The 12,611-nt window shown below is 47.6% G+C and overlaps 1 protein-coding gene across 2 annotated transcripts in view; it reads left to right on the top strand.

Annotated features, from left to right (window-relative positions):
• The window catches only part of SULF2 (sulfatase 2), an 89,394-nt gene that overhangs the window by 44,572 nt on the left and 32,211 nt on the right, over positions 1–12,611 (top strand). For both annotated transcript variants that reach the window (XM_038750344.1, XM_038750343.1), the window contains exons 7-9: positions 2,632–2,807; positions 5,668–5,796; positions 8,974–9,030. In XM_038750344.1, the coding sequence (XP_038606272.1) occupies positions 2,632–2,807; positions 5,668–5,796; positions 8,974–9,030 (362 nt within the window). The remainder of the gene's footprint in view (positions 1–2,631; positions 2,808–5,667; positions 5,797–8,973; positions 9,031–12,611) is intronic.

Raw genomic sequence — 12,611 nt, 5'->3', positions numbered from 1 at the left:
TCATTGATGGAACTAGGCTTCACAGGATGAAAATGGTAGCTACAAACAGCTCCAGAGTTGCTCTTGGGTGGGGTGGATGGAGGTGCTGGGGGAGGTTTGGGGGGAAGGGCAGACTGTGAATGTTTCCTCCCACTGGTGCCTTTTAAAGGAAAATACCTGGGACCCCCAGAGACCAGGAAGATGTGGGAAGAGGAAGGTTGGTTATGCTGGTTCAAGGCCAGGGCCGCTAATCAGTGGTATTTATTGAGCACTTAGTGTGTGCAAAGCACTGTACTAAGCACCTGGAAGAGGACAATACAATAGAGAAGCAGAGTGGCCTAGTGGATAGAACACAGGCTGGAGAGTCGGAAGGACCTAGTTTATAATCCCGGCTCCACCACCTGCCTGTCGTGTGACTTTGGGCAAGTGGCTTTAATAATAATAATGATGATGATAGCATTTATTAAGCACTTACTATGTGCAAAGCACTGTTCTAAGCGCTAGGGAGGTGACAAGGTGATCAGGTTGTCCCACAGTCTTCATCCCCATTTTACAGATGAGGTAACTGAGGCCCAGAGAAGTGAAGTGACTTGCCCAAAGTCACACAGCTGACAAGTGGTGGAGCCGGGATTTGAACCCATGACCTCTGACTCCAAAGCCCGGGCTCTTTCCACTGAGCCACGCTGCTTCTCTGGGAACTTACTTAACTTCTCTGGGCCTCAATTACCTCATCTGTAAAACGGGGATCAATCAATCCATCATTCAGTTGTATTTATTGAGCACTTACCATGTGCAGAGCATTGTACTAAGCACTTGAGAGAGGATAATGGAGTTGGTAGGCACATTCCTTGCCCACGATCAGATATAAACTGTTTAAAACCTCAAGTTGAAATCCAGCAGAATTCCCCCGCTAGACCTCTTTGTGGAGATGGATCGTGTATTCCACCTCTGTTGTATTGTGCTCTGCCAAGCACTTAGTTCAGCACTTTGCACGCAGGAAGCGCTCAATAAATACCACTCATTGTACTAAGTGCTGAGGTAGATACAAACTAGTCAGGTTGGACACAGTCCCTGTCCTACATGAGGCTCACAGTCTTGATTTTATTTTATAATGACATTTATTAAGCGCTTACTATGTGCAAAGCACTGTTCTAAGCGCTGGGGAGTTTACAAGGTGATCAGGTTGTCCCACGCGGGGCTCACAGTCTTAATCCTCATTTTACAGATGAGGTAACTGAGGCCCAGAGAAGTTAAGTGACTTGCCCAAAGTCACACAGCCGACAAGTGACGGAGCCGGGATTTGAACCCATGACCTCTGACTCCAAAGCCCGGGCTCTTTCCACTGAGCCATGCTGCTTCCCTATTTTACCTATTGATTCCCATTTTACAGATGAGGGAACTGAGACACAGGGAAGCGAAGTGACTTGGCCAAGGTCACACAGCAGAAAATTGGTGTAGCGGGAATCCTTTGACTCCCAGGCTGTGTGCTCTTTCCACTAGGCCACACTGCTTCACATGTACAGATCCCAGGATTTTAGCTCTTAGGACCGAATTGCCACAGAAGAAGCCAAGTCCCGCCGGTCTGCCGTCTGACCAGGGGCAGCCGGTTGACTCAGTCAGCCAGTCAGTCGTTTTTATTGAGTGCTTACTTGTACAATATAACAATAAACAGACACATTCCCTTGAGGAGAGCAAAACTTCTGTGTCGCCATTTGGGGAGGGGGCAGAGAGAGTGGGCTTTTTAATAATGATGGCATTTGTTAAGCCCTTACTATGTGCAAAGCACTGTTCTCAGCGCTGGGGAGGGTACAAGGTGATCGTGTTGTCCCACGTGGGGCTCACAATCTTAATCCCCATTTTACAAATGAGGTAACTGAGACTCAGAGAAATTAAGTGACTTGCCCAAGGTCACACAGCTGACATGTGGCGGAGCCGGAATTTGAACCCATGACCTCTGACTCCCAAGCCCGGGCTCTTTCCACTGAGCCATGCTGCTTCTCTGCTTTTCCATCTGTTATAGCAATAATAACAATAACACTTATTAAATGCTTACTATGTGCCAAGCACTGTTCTAAGCACTAGGGTAGATACAAGGTAATCAAATTGTCTCACGTGGGGCTCATGGTCTTAATCCCCATTTTACAGATTAGGTAAATCTTTTAGACTGTGAGCCCACTGTTGGGTAGGGACTGTCTCTATATGTTGCCAACTTCTACTTCCCAAGCACTTAGTACAGTGCTCTGCACACAGTAGGCTCTCAATAAATACGATTGATGATGATGATGAGGTAACTGAGGCACAGAGAAGTTAAGTGGCTTGCCCAAGGTCACATAATAATAATAGTAGTAATATTGGCATTTGTTAAGCGTTTACTGTGTGCAAAGCACTGTTCTAAGTGCTGGGAGATACAAGGTGATCACGTTGTCCCACATGGGGCTCTCAGTCTTAATCCCCATTTTACAGATGAGGTAACTGAGGCTCAGAGAAGTTAAGTGACTTGCCCAAGGTCACACAGCAGACAAGTGGCAGAGCCGAGGTTAGGACCCACGTCCTCTGACTCCCAAGCGCGTGTTCTTTCCACAAAGCCACGCTGCTTCTCAGGGGCTCCAACCCTCATCCCGTTGGTTTCCCCCCCACCCCCTGCTCTTCCAGATCTATAACATGTTGGTGGAGACCGGCGAACTGGACAATACGTACATCGTCTACACCGCGGACCACGGCTACCATATCGGTCAGTTTGGGCTGGTGAAAGGCAAGTCCATGCCCTACGAGTTCGACATCCGAATCCCCTTCTACGTGCGGGGCCCCAATGTGGAGGCCGGGTCCTTGTAAGTCCAACGGAGCTTGTCGGGGGGGGCGGGAGAGGGTGAGGGCTTCGTTCGTCATCCAGGGAGGGGATCCGTCGGGGCGCCTCTTGATGAAGGCTGGAATTTGCCCTTTCAGTTAGACCCGGGCCTTGCCTGTGGCCATTACCCCCCAGGAAGGAGCACTGCCCGTGGCCGACAGTGGGATGGAGGAGATCATAATCAATCAATCGTATTTATTGAGCGCTTACTGTGTGCAGAGCACTGTACTAAGTGCTTAGTAATAATAATAGTGCTTTGCACATAGTAAGCGCTTAACAAATGCCAACATTATTATTATTATTATTGTTAAACAATTTAAATAAATCAAATTAAATTAAAGTTAAATAAATAATCATTAATAATAATACTTGTGGTATTTGTTAAGCAGCGTGGCTTAGTTGAAGGAGCACGGGCTTGGGAGTCAGAGGTCGTGAGTTCCTCATCCCAGCTCTGCCACTTGTCAGCTGTGTGACTTTGGGCGAGCCATTTAACTTCTCTGGGCCTCAGTTCCCTCATCTGTAAAATGGGGATTAAGACCGCGAGCCCCTCGTGGGACAGCCTGATTACCTTGTATCTACCCCAGCACTTAGAAAAGTGCTTGGCACATAGTAAGCGCTTAACAAATACCATCGTTATTATTATTAGGTGCTTACTGTGTGACAGACACTACTGTGTGCTGGGGTGGATTTAAGCAAATTGGGCTGGACACGGTTCCTGTCCCACATGGGGCTCACAGTCTCAATCGCCCTTTTACAGAAGAGGGAACCGAGGCTCAGAGGAAGTGAAGTGGCAGAGTCGGGATTAGAACCCATGACCTCTGACTCTCAGGCCCACGATCTTGCCACTAGGCCATAGTCCTGCTGCTACTGCTTTGCCCAAACTGACGGGGATTTCTCAAGTCCTCACGGGCCATGTCTCCCCCCTCACTCTCCCAGACTTCTTGACTCCGTTCAGGGCCCCGCTCACTCCTCAAGTGTGGGAAACCTCAGTGCGTCCCCTCTCCAGTTAGCTCTTTCAGACTTCCTGTGGCATTTCTGGCCTGAATTTCCAGTCAGCAGTGAGGACCGAGGCTACAGCCCTCAGACTTATCACATGACACCCCCACTGGCCCTCGTTTTGGAGGGGCTTCTTGCCCAAACTAGAAGACGAATTAAGCAGCAGGCTAGTGTAACATGACCAGGGAGCTCTATCTCCCTGCCCCTGGCCCTGCTGAGAGCTCACCTCCTCCAGGAGGCCTTCCCAGACTGAGCCCCTTCCTTCCTCTCCTCCTCATCCCCCTCTCCATCCCCCCATCTTACCTCCTTCCCTTCCCCACAGCACCTGTATATATGTATATATGTTTGTACATATTTATTACTCTATTTATTTTACTTGTACATGTCTATCCTATTTATTTTATTTTGTTAGTATGTTTGGTTTTGTTCTCTGTCTCCCCCTTTTAGACTGCGAGCCCACTGTTGGGTAGGGACTGTCTCTATATGTTGCCAATTTGTACTTCCCAAGCGCTTAGTACAGTGCTCTGCACATAGTAAGCGCTCAATAAATACGATTGATGATGATGATGATGATGCCCCTCCTTCAAAACGGAGTGAGGTTTCTTCAAGTGGCTCCGAGGCCCAGTATAGTGCTTAACATGACTATGGTTCATTCATTCATTCATTCATTCAATCGTATTTATTGAGCGCTTACTGTGTGCAGAGCGCTGCACTAAGCGCTTGGGAAGTACAGGTTGGCAACATATAGAGACGATCCCTACCCAACAACGGGCTCACAGTCTAGAACGGGGAGACGGACAACAAAACAAAACATGTGGACGGGTGTCAAGTCATCAAAATAGAAATAAAGCTAGATGCACATCATTAACAAAATAAATAGAATGGTAAATAGGTACAAGTAAAATAAATGGAGTAATAAATCTGTACAAACATATATACAGCATGGCTCAGTGGAAAGAGCCCGGGCTTTGGAGTCAGAGGTCATGGGTTCAAATCCCGCTCTGCCAATTGTCAGCTGTGTGACTTTGGGCAAGTTAATTAACTTCTCTGTGCCTCAGTTACCTTATCTGTAAAATGGGGATTAAGACTGAGCCCCCCGTGGGACAACCTGATCACTTTGTAACCTCCCCAGCGCTTAGAACAGTGCTTTGCACATAGTAAGTGCTTAATAAATGCCATCTGGTCAGGGCTGGGAATAAGCGTCCTCTCCTGGCCGCCCCTCACCCACAGTTTCCCTCCACAGCGATTAATTTAATTTAATAATGGCATTTATTAAGCGCTTACTATGTGCAAAGCACTGTTCTAAGCACTGGGAAGGTGACAAGGTGATCAGGTTGTCCCACAGGGGGCTCACAGTATTAATCCCCATTTTACAGTTGAGGTAACTGAGGCCCAGAGAAGTTAAGTGACTTGCCCAAGGTCACACAGCTGACAGTTGGAGGAGCCGGGATTTGAACCCACGACCTCTGACTCCAAAGCCCGGGCTCTTTCCACTGAGCCACGCTGCTTGTCTAAGCAGCTGCCTCCTCTATTTTGGCAGTGGGTACTTCCACTAAAGCCCCAGAGTGGCAGAGAGAAACATCATCAATCATCAATCGTATTTATTGAGTGCTTACTGTGTGAAGAGCACTGTACTAAGCGCTTGGGAAGTACAAGTTGGCAACATATAGAGACAGTCACTACCCAGCAGTGGGCTCACAGTCTAAAAGCGAACGGTGGGCGAGCACAGAGGGGATGCCCGGTTGGCTCCAGTGGCCAGTTCTGAAGTCAGAAATTCCGTAGGCAAGGATCCAGCGTCGGACTCCGGAACCGTTGGTTCATGATGGCCCCTGTCTCCTCCCTTCCAGGAATCCCCACATCGTGCTGAACATCGACCTCGCACCCACCATCCTGGACATCGCTGGGTTGGACATTCCTCCTGACATGGACGGGAAATCCATCCTCAAGCTCCTGGACACGGAGAAGCCCGTGAACAGGTGAGAGACACCCTCCCTCCATCAAGCAATGGGATTTATTGAGGACTTTCTGTGTACTGAGCACTGTACTAAATGATAAGAGGTGGCCAAATGGAAAGAGTACAGATCTGAGAGCCAGAGGACCTGGGTTTTTTTTAATCCTGGCTCTGCCGCTTGTCTGTGGTGTGACTTCATGCAAGCCACTTCACTTCTCTCTGCCTCAGTTCCCTCACCAGTATGTAAAATGGAGATTAAGACTGTGAGCCCTATGTGGGACAGGGACTGTGTCCAACCTGATAATTTTGTATCTACCCAGGGCTTAGTACAATGCCTGGTACATAGTAAGCACTTAACAAATACCATTAAAAAATGCTTGGGAAAATACAAAAGAGTTTTTAAACGTGATTTCTGCCCACGAGGAGCTTACAGTCTAATGAGAATAATAATTATGGTATTTGTTAAGCTCTTACTTTGCGTCAGGCACTGTATTAAGTGCTGGGGTGGATACAAGCAAATCGGATTGGACACGGTCCCTGTCCCACATGGGACTCACAGTCTCAATCCCCATTTTACAGACAAGAGGTCGGAGGCACAGAGAAGTTAAACGACTTGCCCAAGGTCATACAGCGGACAAGTGAAAGAGCTGGATTAGAACCCATGACTTTCTGACTCATAGGCCCATGCTCTACACACTACACCATGTTGCTTCCCTACCTCCCCACTAAACAGGAATCTCCTAGAGAGCAGGAACTGTGTGCAGAGTGCAGCACTAAGTGGTTGGGAAAGTACTATACAACAATAATAAGAATAATTATGGAATTTGTTAGGTGCTTACTAGATGCCAAGCTCTGTTCTAAACACTGGGGTAGATACAAGGTAATCAGGTTGTCCCACGTAGTACTCACAATCTTTATCCCCATTTTACAAATGAGGTAACTGAGGCACAGAGAAGTTAAGTGGCTTGTCCAAGGTCACACAGCAGACAAGTGGTGGAGCGGGGATTAGAATAAACATCTTCTGACTCCCATGCCCGTGCTCTTTCCACTAAGCTAACCTGTGAACCCGCTGTTGGGTAGGGACCGTCTCTATATGTTGCCAACTTGTACTTCCCAAGCGCTTAGTACAGTGCTCTGCACACAGTAAGCACTCAATAAATATGATTGAATGAATAAATAAGCCACGCTGCTTTTCAAATAGACAAATTCTCTGCCCACAACAAGCTTACAGTGTACAGTCATTGTACTCTCCCCAGGTGCTTAGTGCAGTGCTCTGTACTCAGTAAGCACCATTAATGTGGGGCCAACTTGTACTTCCCAAGCGCTTAGTACAGTGCTCTGCACACAGTAAGCGCTCAATAAATACAATTGATTGATTGATTGAGAGACAGGGAGGGAGATCAGGTCTACCAACTCAATTGTATTGTACTCTTCCAAGTACTCTACACACCAGAAGTGCTCAGTTAATGCCACTAATTGCTTAAAAAAGGTTGAGAGAAGCAGCATAGCTCAATGGAAAGAGCCCGGGCTTGGGAGTCAGAGGTCATGGGTTCGAATCCCAGCTCCACCACTTGTCAGCTGTGTGACCTTGGGCAAGCCACTTCACTTCTCTGGGCCTCAGTTACCTCATTTGTAAAATGGGGACTGAGACTGTGAGCCTCACGTGGGACAACCTCATCACCTCATATCCCCCAGCGCTTAGAACAGTGCTTCACACATAATAATAATAATAATAATGGCATTTATTAAGCGCTTACTATGTGCAAAGCACTGTTCTAAGCGCTGGGGAGGTTACCAGGTGATCAGGTTGTCCCACAGGGGGCTCACAGTCAATTCCCAACATAGTAAGCACTTAACAAATACCACCATCCTTATTATTATTATTAAGAGGGGTGGTAGAGGGGTGTGTGTGTGTGTGTTATCTCTTACAGAAACCAACCTGGTGTAACTGGAAAAAACAATACCAGTTTATCTGCTATCAGGGTTTGTTCCTAATTGCTTTATGCATTTCCCCTTGTTGAGGATTTAATCTTTTTTTTTCTGGGAGAGGTCAGTAGGCTATTAGCCCAGCATCCTCTATGTTGGGAGCATGGTGGCCTCTGGTGGAGGTTTTCCCTGCATCAGGCACGACGGCCTAATCCAGGCTGGGTGGGAAAATGGACCAGCCGGATGCAGCTGCCAACCCACTCTGCCTGTCTGTTGGCTGCTTCCGCTCCCGCCTCGGGCCTCTACCCGGCTGCCATCTCGGAGGAGGAAGGATCAAGGGTCCTGCTAAAACAGTCCTCACCGCCCAGTGGTCCTGAGGGAAGGAGAGAAAGAACCAGGAGCCTGAGAAGAGTGGCACGGAGAGGAATCAAGAACGCCTCCCAAACCGCCTTGAGCAAGAGCGGAGACTCAGAAATCACCCTTCTCTGCCCAGCATGAAGGGTCACAGAGACCCCGGCTCATCGCTGCCCACTCGCCTTTAGCTCTGGGCTCTGATCCAGCCCCTCCTGAGCCCTCATTACTCTCAGGGCCTCTCAGAGGAGCAGCATGGCTCACTGGAAAGAGCACGGGCTTTGGAGTCAGAGGTCATGGGTTCAAATCCCGACTCTGCCAATTGTCAATCAATCGTATTTATGGAGCGCTTACTGTGTGCAGAGCACTGTACTAAGCGCTTGGGAAGTACAAGTCGGCAACACATAGAGACAGTCCCTACCCAACAGCGGGCTCACGGTCTAGAAGGGCACGCAGTCGACAGCTGTGTGACTTTGGGCAAGTCTCTTAACTTCTCTGTGCCTCAGTTCCCTCCTCTGTAAAATGGGGATTAAGACTGTGAGCCCCCTGTGGGACAGCTTGATCACCTTGTAACCTCCCCAGCGCTTAATAAATGCCATCATCAGGGCCTGAGAGTAAAACGATTAAGAAGAAAAAAGATTAATTGAAAGAAAGAAAGAAAAAGAAAAAAAGATTAATTTAAATCCTTAACAAGGGGAAATCCATAAAGCAATTAGGAACAAACCCTGATAGCAGATAAGCTGGTACTGTTCTTTCCAGTTACACCAGGACCGAAGGGCTTTCCAGTGATTCATTAGTCGATAGTATTTGCTGAGCCCTTCCTCTGTACTAAACACCTTTGCTCCTTTCACCGCCCGCGGTCCCCAATGGGGCTTTTGGTTTCCGCTGTGCCTGATGGAGAGACTGAGCTGGGTTTTTTTTTCAGGTTCCACTTGAAGAAGAAGATGAAGATCTGGAGGGATTCATTCCTGGTGGAGAGAGGGTAAGAAGGAGACCTTGGCCATGGCTACTTTAACCCCAGTCCCTCTCCCAGCCTTTTCATTAAGTGGTATTTATTGAGCACTTACTGTGTGCAAAGGTACTGTACTAAATGGTTGGGAGAGTATAATATAGACACATTCCCTGTCCATGACAATCTTATGGCCTTTTGCAGTAAGAGCGTTTGATCTCAGGCCCATCTTGAGCACCTTTTCATTCAATCGTATTTATTGAGTGCTTACTGTGTGCAGAGCACCGTACTAGGTGCTTAAGAAGTACAATTCAGCAACAAATAGGGACAATCCCTGCCCACAACGGGCTCGTGGTCTAGAAGGGGAGAGACAGACATCAAAACAAGTAAACAGGCAACAATAGCATCAATATAGATAAATAGAAATTATAGATATATACAGATCATTAATAAAATAGAATTATAAATATGTACATATATACCCACAAGTGCTGTGGGGAGGGGAGGAGGGCAGAGCAGACGGAGGGAGTGGGGGCAATGGGGAGGGGAGGGGGAGCAGAGGAAAAGGGGGACTTAATCCGGGAAGACCTCCTGGAGGAGATGAGTTTTCAGTAGGGCTTTGAAGGGGGGGAGTGTACTAGTTTGGCGGATTTGAGGAGGGAGGGCATTCCAGGCCAGAGGTAAAACGTGTCTTCAAGCACTCACTTCCCTTTCCGGCACACTTCCCACTTTCCCGCTCCCGGCTCCCAAAGGAGATTGCAAAGCCTTCCCTGAAAAGGGAAGAGACAAAACAGGCACCTCTTCACCTTCAGTAGAAGACGCAAGGTGGCAGATTTAGACAACAATGACGCATCACGTCTGGATGAGTCCTCCACTCTGACGCGCTTATACTGTGCTAAGCACTGCAGTTAGAAACACGGCAATCAGATCAGACACAGTCCCTGTCCCACATGGGGCTCACAGTCTAAGAGGGAGGGAGAATAAGAATTGAATCCCCATTTTACAGCTGAGGAAACCGAGGCCCAGAGATGTGAAGTGACTTCATTCATTCAATTGTATTTATTGAGCGCTTACTGTGCGCAGAGCACTGTACTAAGCGCTTGGAAAATACAATTCGGCAATGGATAGAGACAATCCCTACCCACCAACTGGCTCACAGTCTAGAAGGGGGAGACAGACAACAAAACAATTAGACAGGCATCAATAGCATCAAAATAGATAAATAGAATTACAGATGTCCAAGTTCACACCACAGGTAAGAGGCAGAGCTGGATTAGATTCCAGATGTGCATCTCTCAGGCCTGTGCTCTTTCTACTAGGCTATACTGCCTACTGAATGCTGCTTTTAAGGAATTACAAGGATTTTTCCTCCTTCCCCCCACCCCCACCATTCCTGTGAATGTTGAGCTGTAAGCATCACTTTTCCCAGCTCAGTTTAGGGCTTTGTCTTGGAAAGGGAGTGGTTTTCTTTAATTTTCCTCTTTAGACATACATGCCCCAGAGGCACTGTCCATGTGCAGACAGTAATTGAAGTTTCCCACACACACCTCAACGGGCTGGGCTTTATTTCTTCTGCATTATCCCGGGGAACACATAATCGTGACTACAGCTCAGAGTGAATCCATCCAGCTACTACACGTGTTGGTACAATTACAAAATGATCCTTTTACATGCCTCTCGGCTCCTTCGCACGTTCCAGCCGAACATGCTCCTGCAAAAATCGATCCCTTCCCACTCTCCGCCCACGCTCTGCCTGTTTGGCTTGGATCAGAGCTAAGAAGAGGGATAGATGGAGGACGGGAGGGTGGAGGAGATGGGATGGGTGGCGCTACGGATGGATGGATAGTGGGGTGGGTGGGTGTGTGGATGGGGGACTGATTGGAGCTCCTTCTCTTCTCCCCCTGCCTATTCCCTTCTCTTCCAGCCTGGAAGAGAATAACTCCCAGAGAGCCCCTGAAGCAGTGGGGGGAGAGCAAAGTGAGATTGTAGACCCTTGGCCCTCTCACCTATTTTCCAGAATTCCCCTATTCTTTATGACATCATAATAAATCACTGAATTCATTAAGCACCTTCTACAGTTTGGATCGCTGTGATGGATCCTGGAAGTAGAGACAAAGCAATCATATTGTACCCAATCCTTGTTCCACATGAGGTTCACAGTCTAACGAGGAGGGAGAACAGGTATTTTATCCCCATTTTAAAGGTGAGAAAACGGAGGCAAAGATGCGTCAAGTGACTTGCCCAAAGTCACACAGCAGGCAAGTAGCAGAGCCAGGACTAGAATTCCTCATCCTGTATTTCCCTCTCTGGGTTACACCTGGAGCGTTTCCCGTCCTCTACCAGCCTCGTCTACAGGAGGGAGAGTCAAGCAGAGGCCTGTCCGTTCCGTTCCTAGCTTGGCAGTGGCTAGTGAGTGGCAGGCAATCTGCTACAAGGCAAAACCCCCCTGTGCTGGGCAGCAGTGACACGGGAGAGAGTCAAGGGTGGAGCCTCAAGTTTACACATGGAAGAAGACTATGATTAACCACTTCTGGATTTTTACCAAGAAAACTCTATGGATCCACTACCAGAACGATTGCAGATGGAGGTGGGGCGTTCTGGGGCAGATGTGTCCACGGTGTCGCTATGGGTCGGAAATGACCCGACGGCATAAGACAAGACATCCTGTACTCATTCTACTGAATCCAAGTGGATCAGAAACTAAAGCTTTGTGTCATCTAACTCTAGCGTGCTCCCTCAAGTGCTTAGTACAGTCACTGATGTAGTAGTAGTAGCAGCGGTGTTAGAAGTAGTAGTAGTTGTTATCACTGAGTAGAGCTGTTGTTTTTGAGCACCCGCTGGGAGCAACACACTGTGCTAGACACTTAGAAAGCAGCACGGCTTAGTGGAAAGAGCACGAGCTTGGGAGTCAGAGGATAGTGGGTTCTAATTCCGGCTCCACCACTTATCAGCTGAGTGATTTTGGACAAGTCGCTTAACTTCTCTTTGCCTCAGTTATCTGATCTGCAAAATGGGGATTAAGACTTTGAGCCCCATGTGGGACAACCTGATTACCTTGTATCTACCCCAGCGCTTAGAACACTGTAAGCTTGTTGTTGGGTAGGGACCGTCTCTATATGTTGCTGATTTTTACTTCCCAAGCACTTAGTACAATGCTCTGCACACAGTAAGCGCTCAATAAACATTACTGAATGAATGAACAGTGCTTGGCACATAGGAAGTGCCAATAGTTAAGTGCCATAGTAAGTGCCAATAGCAAATACCGTTATTATTATTATTATTAAAACAACCAAGGGATACATACCCTGTCTGCAAGGACCACATGATCAAATGGGAGACAGATTTATAAATATTTGGAATATTCAAAATGAACAGTGAACTGTACAAAAGAATTAACAAATAGACATAAATGCTGAGGCTACGTAGAAGTAGGAAAACAAAGTGCTAGAGATGGCTTATGGGTTATGTGAACTGGACGCTGAGATTGAATCATGGAAGGCTAGTCAGAGGAGGGGGGCTTTCAGGAGGGCTTTGAGTATGACGAGATGTCGGATTTTGGGGGGAAAACAGACCCCCAAGCCTCATCAATATCATGATTGAGGAGTAGACCGTAA

Source organism: Tachyglossus aculeatus, chromosome 8 (genome assembly GCF_015852505.1).
Source record: "Tachyglossus aculeatus isolate mTacAcu1 chromosome 8, mTacAcu1.pri, whole genome shotgun sequence".
Classification (NCBI taxonomy): domain Eukaryota; kingdom Metazoa; phylum Chordata; class Mammalia; order Monotremata; family Tachyglossidae; genus Tachyglossus; species Tachyglossus aculeatus.
The sequence above is the reverse complement of the archived record's forward strand: the minus strand, read 5'-3'. Positions and strand labels throughout refer to the sequence as shown.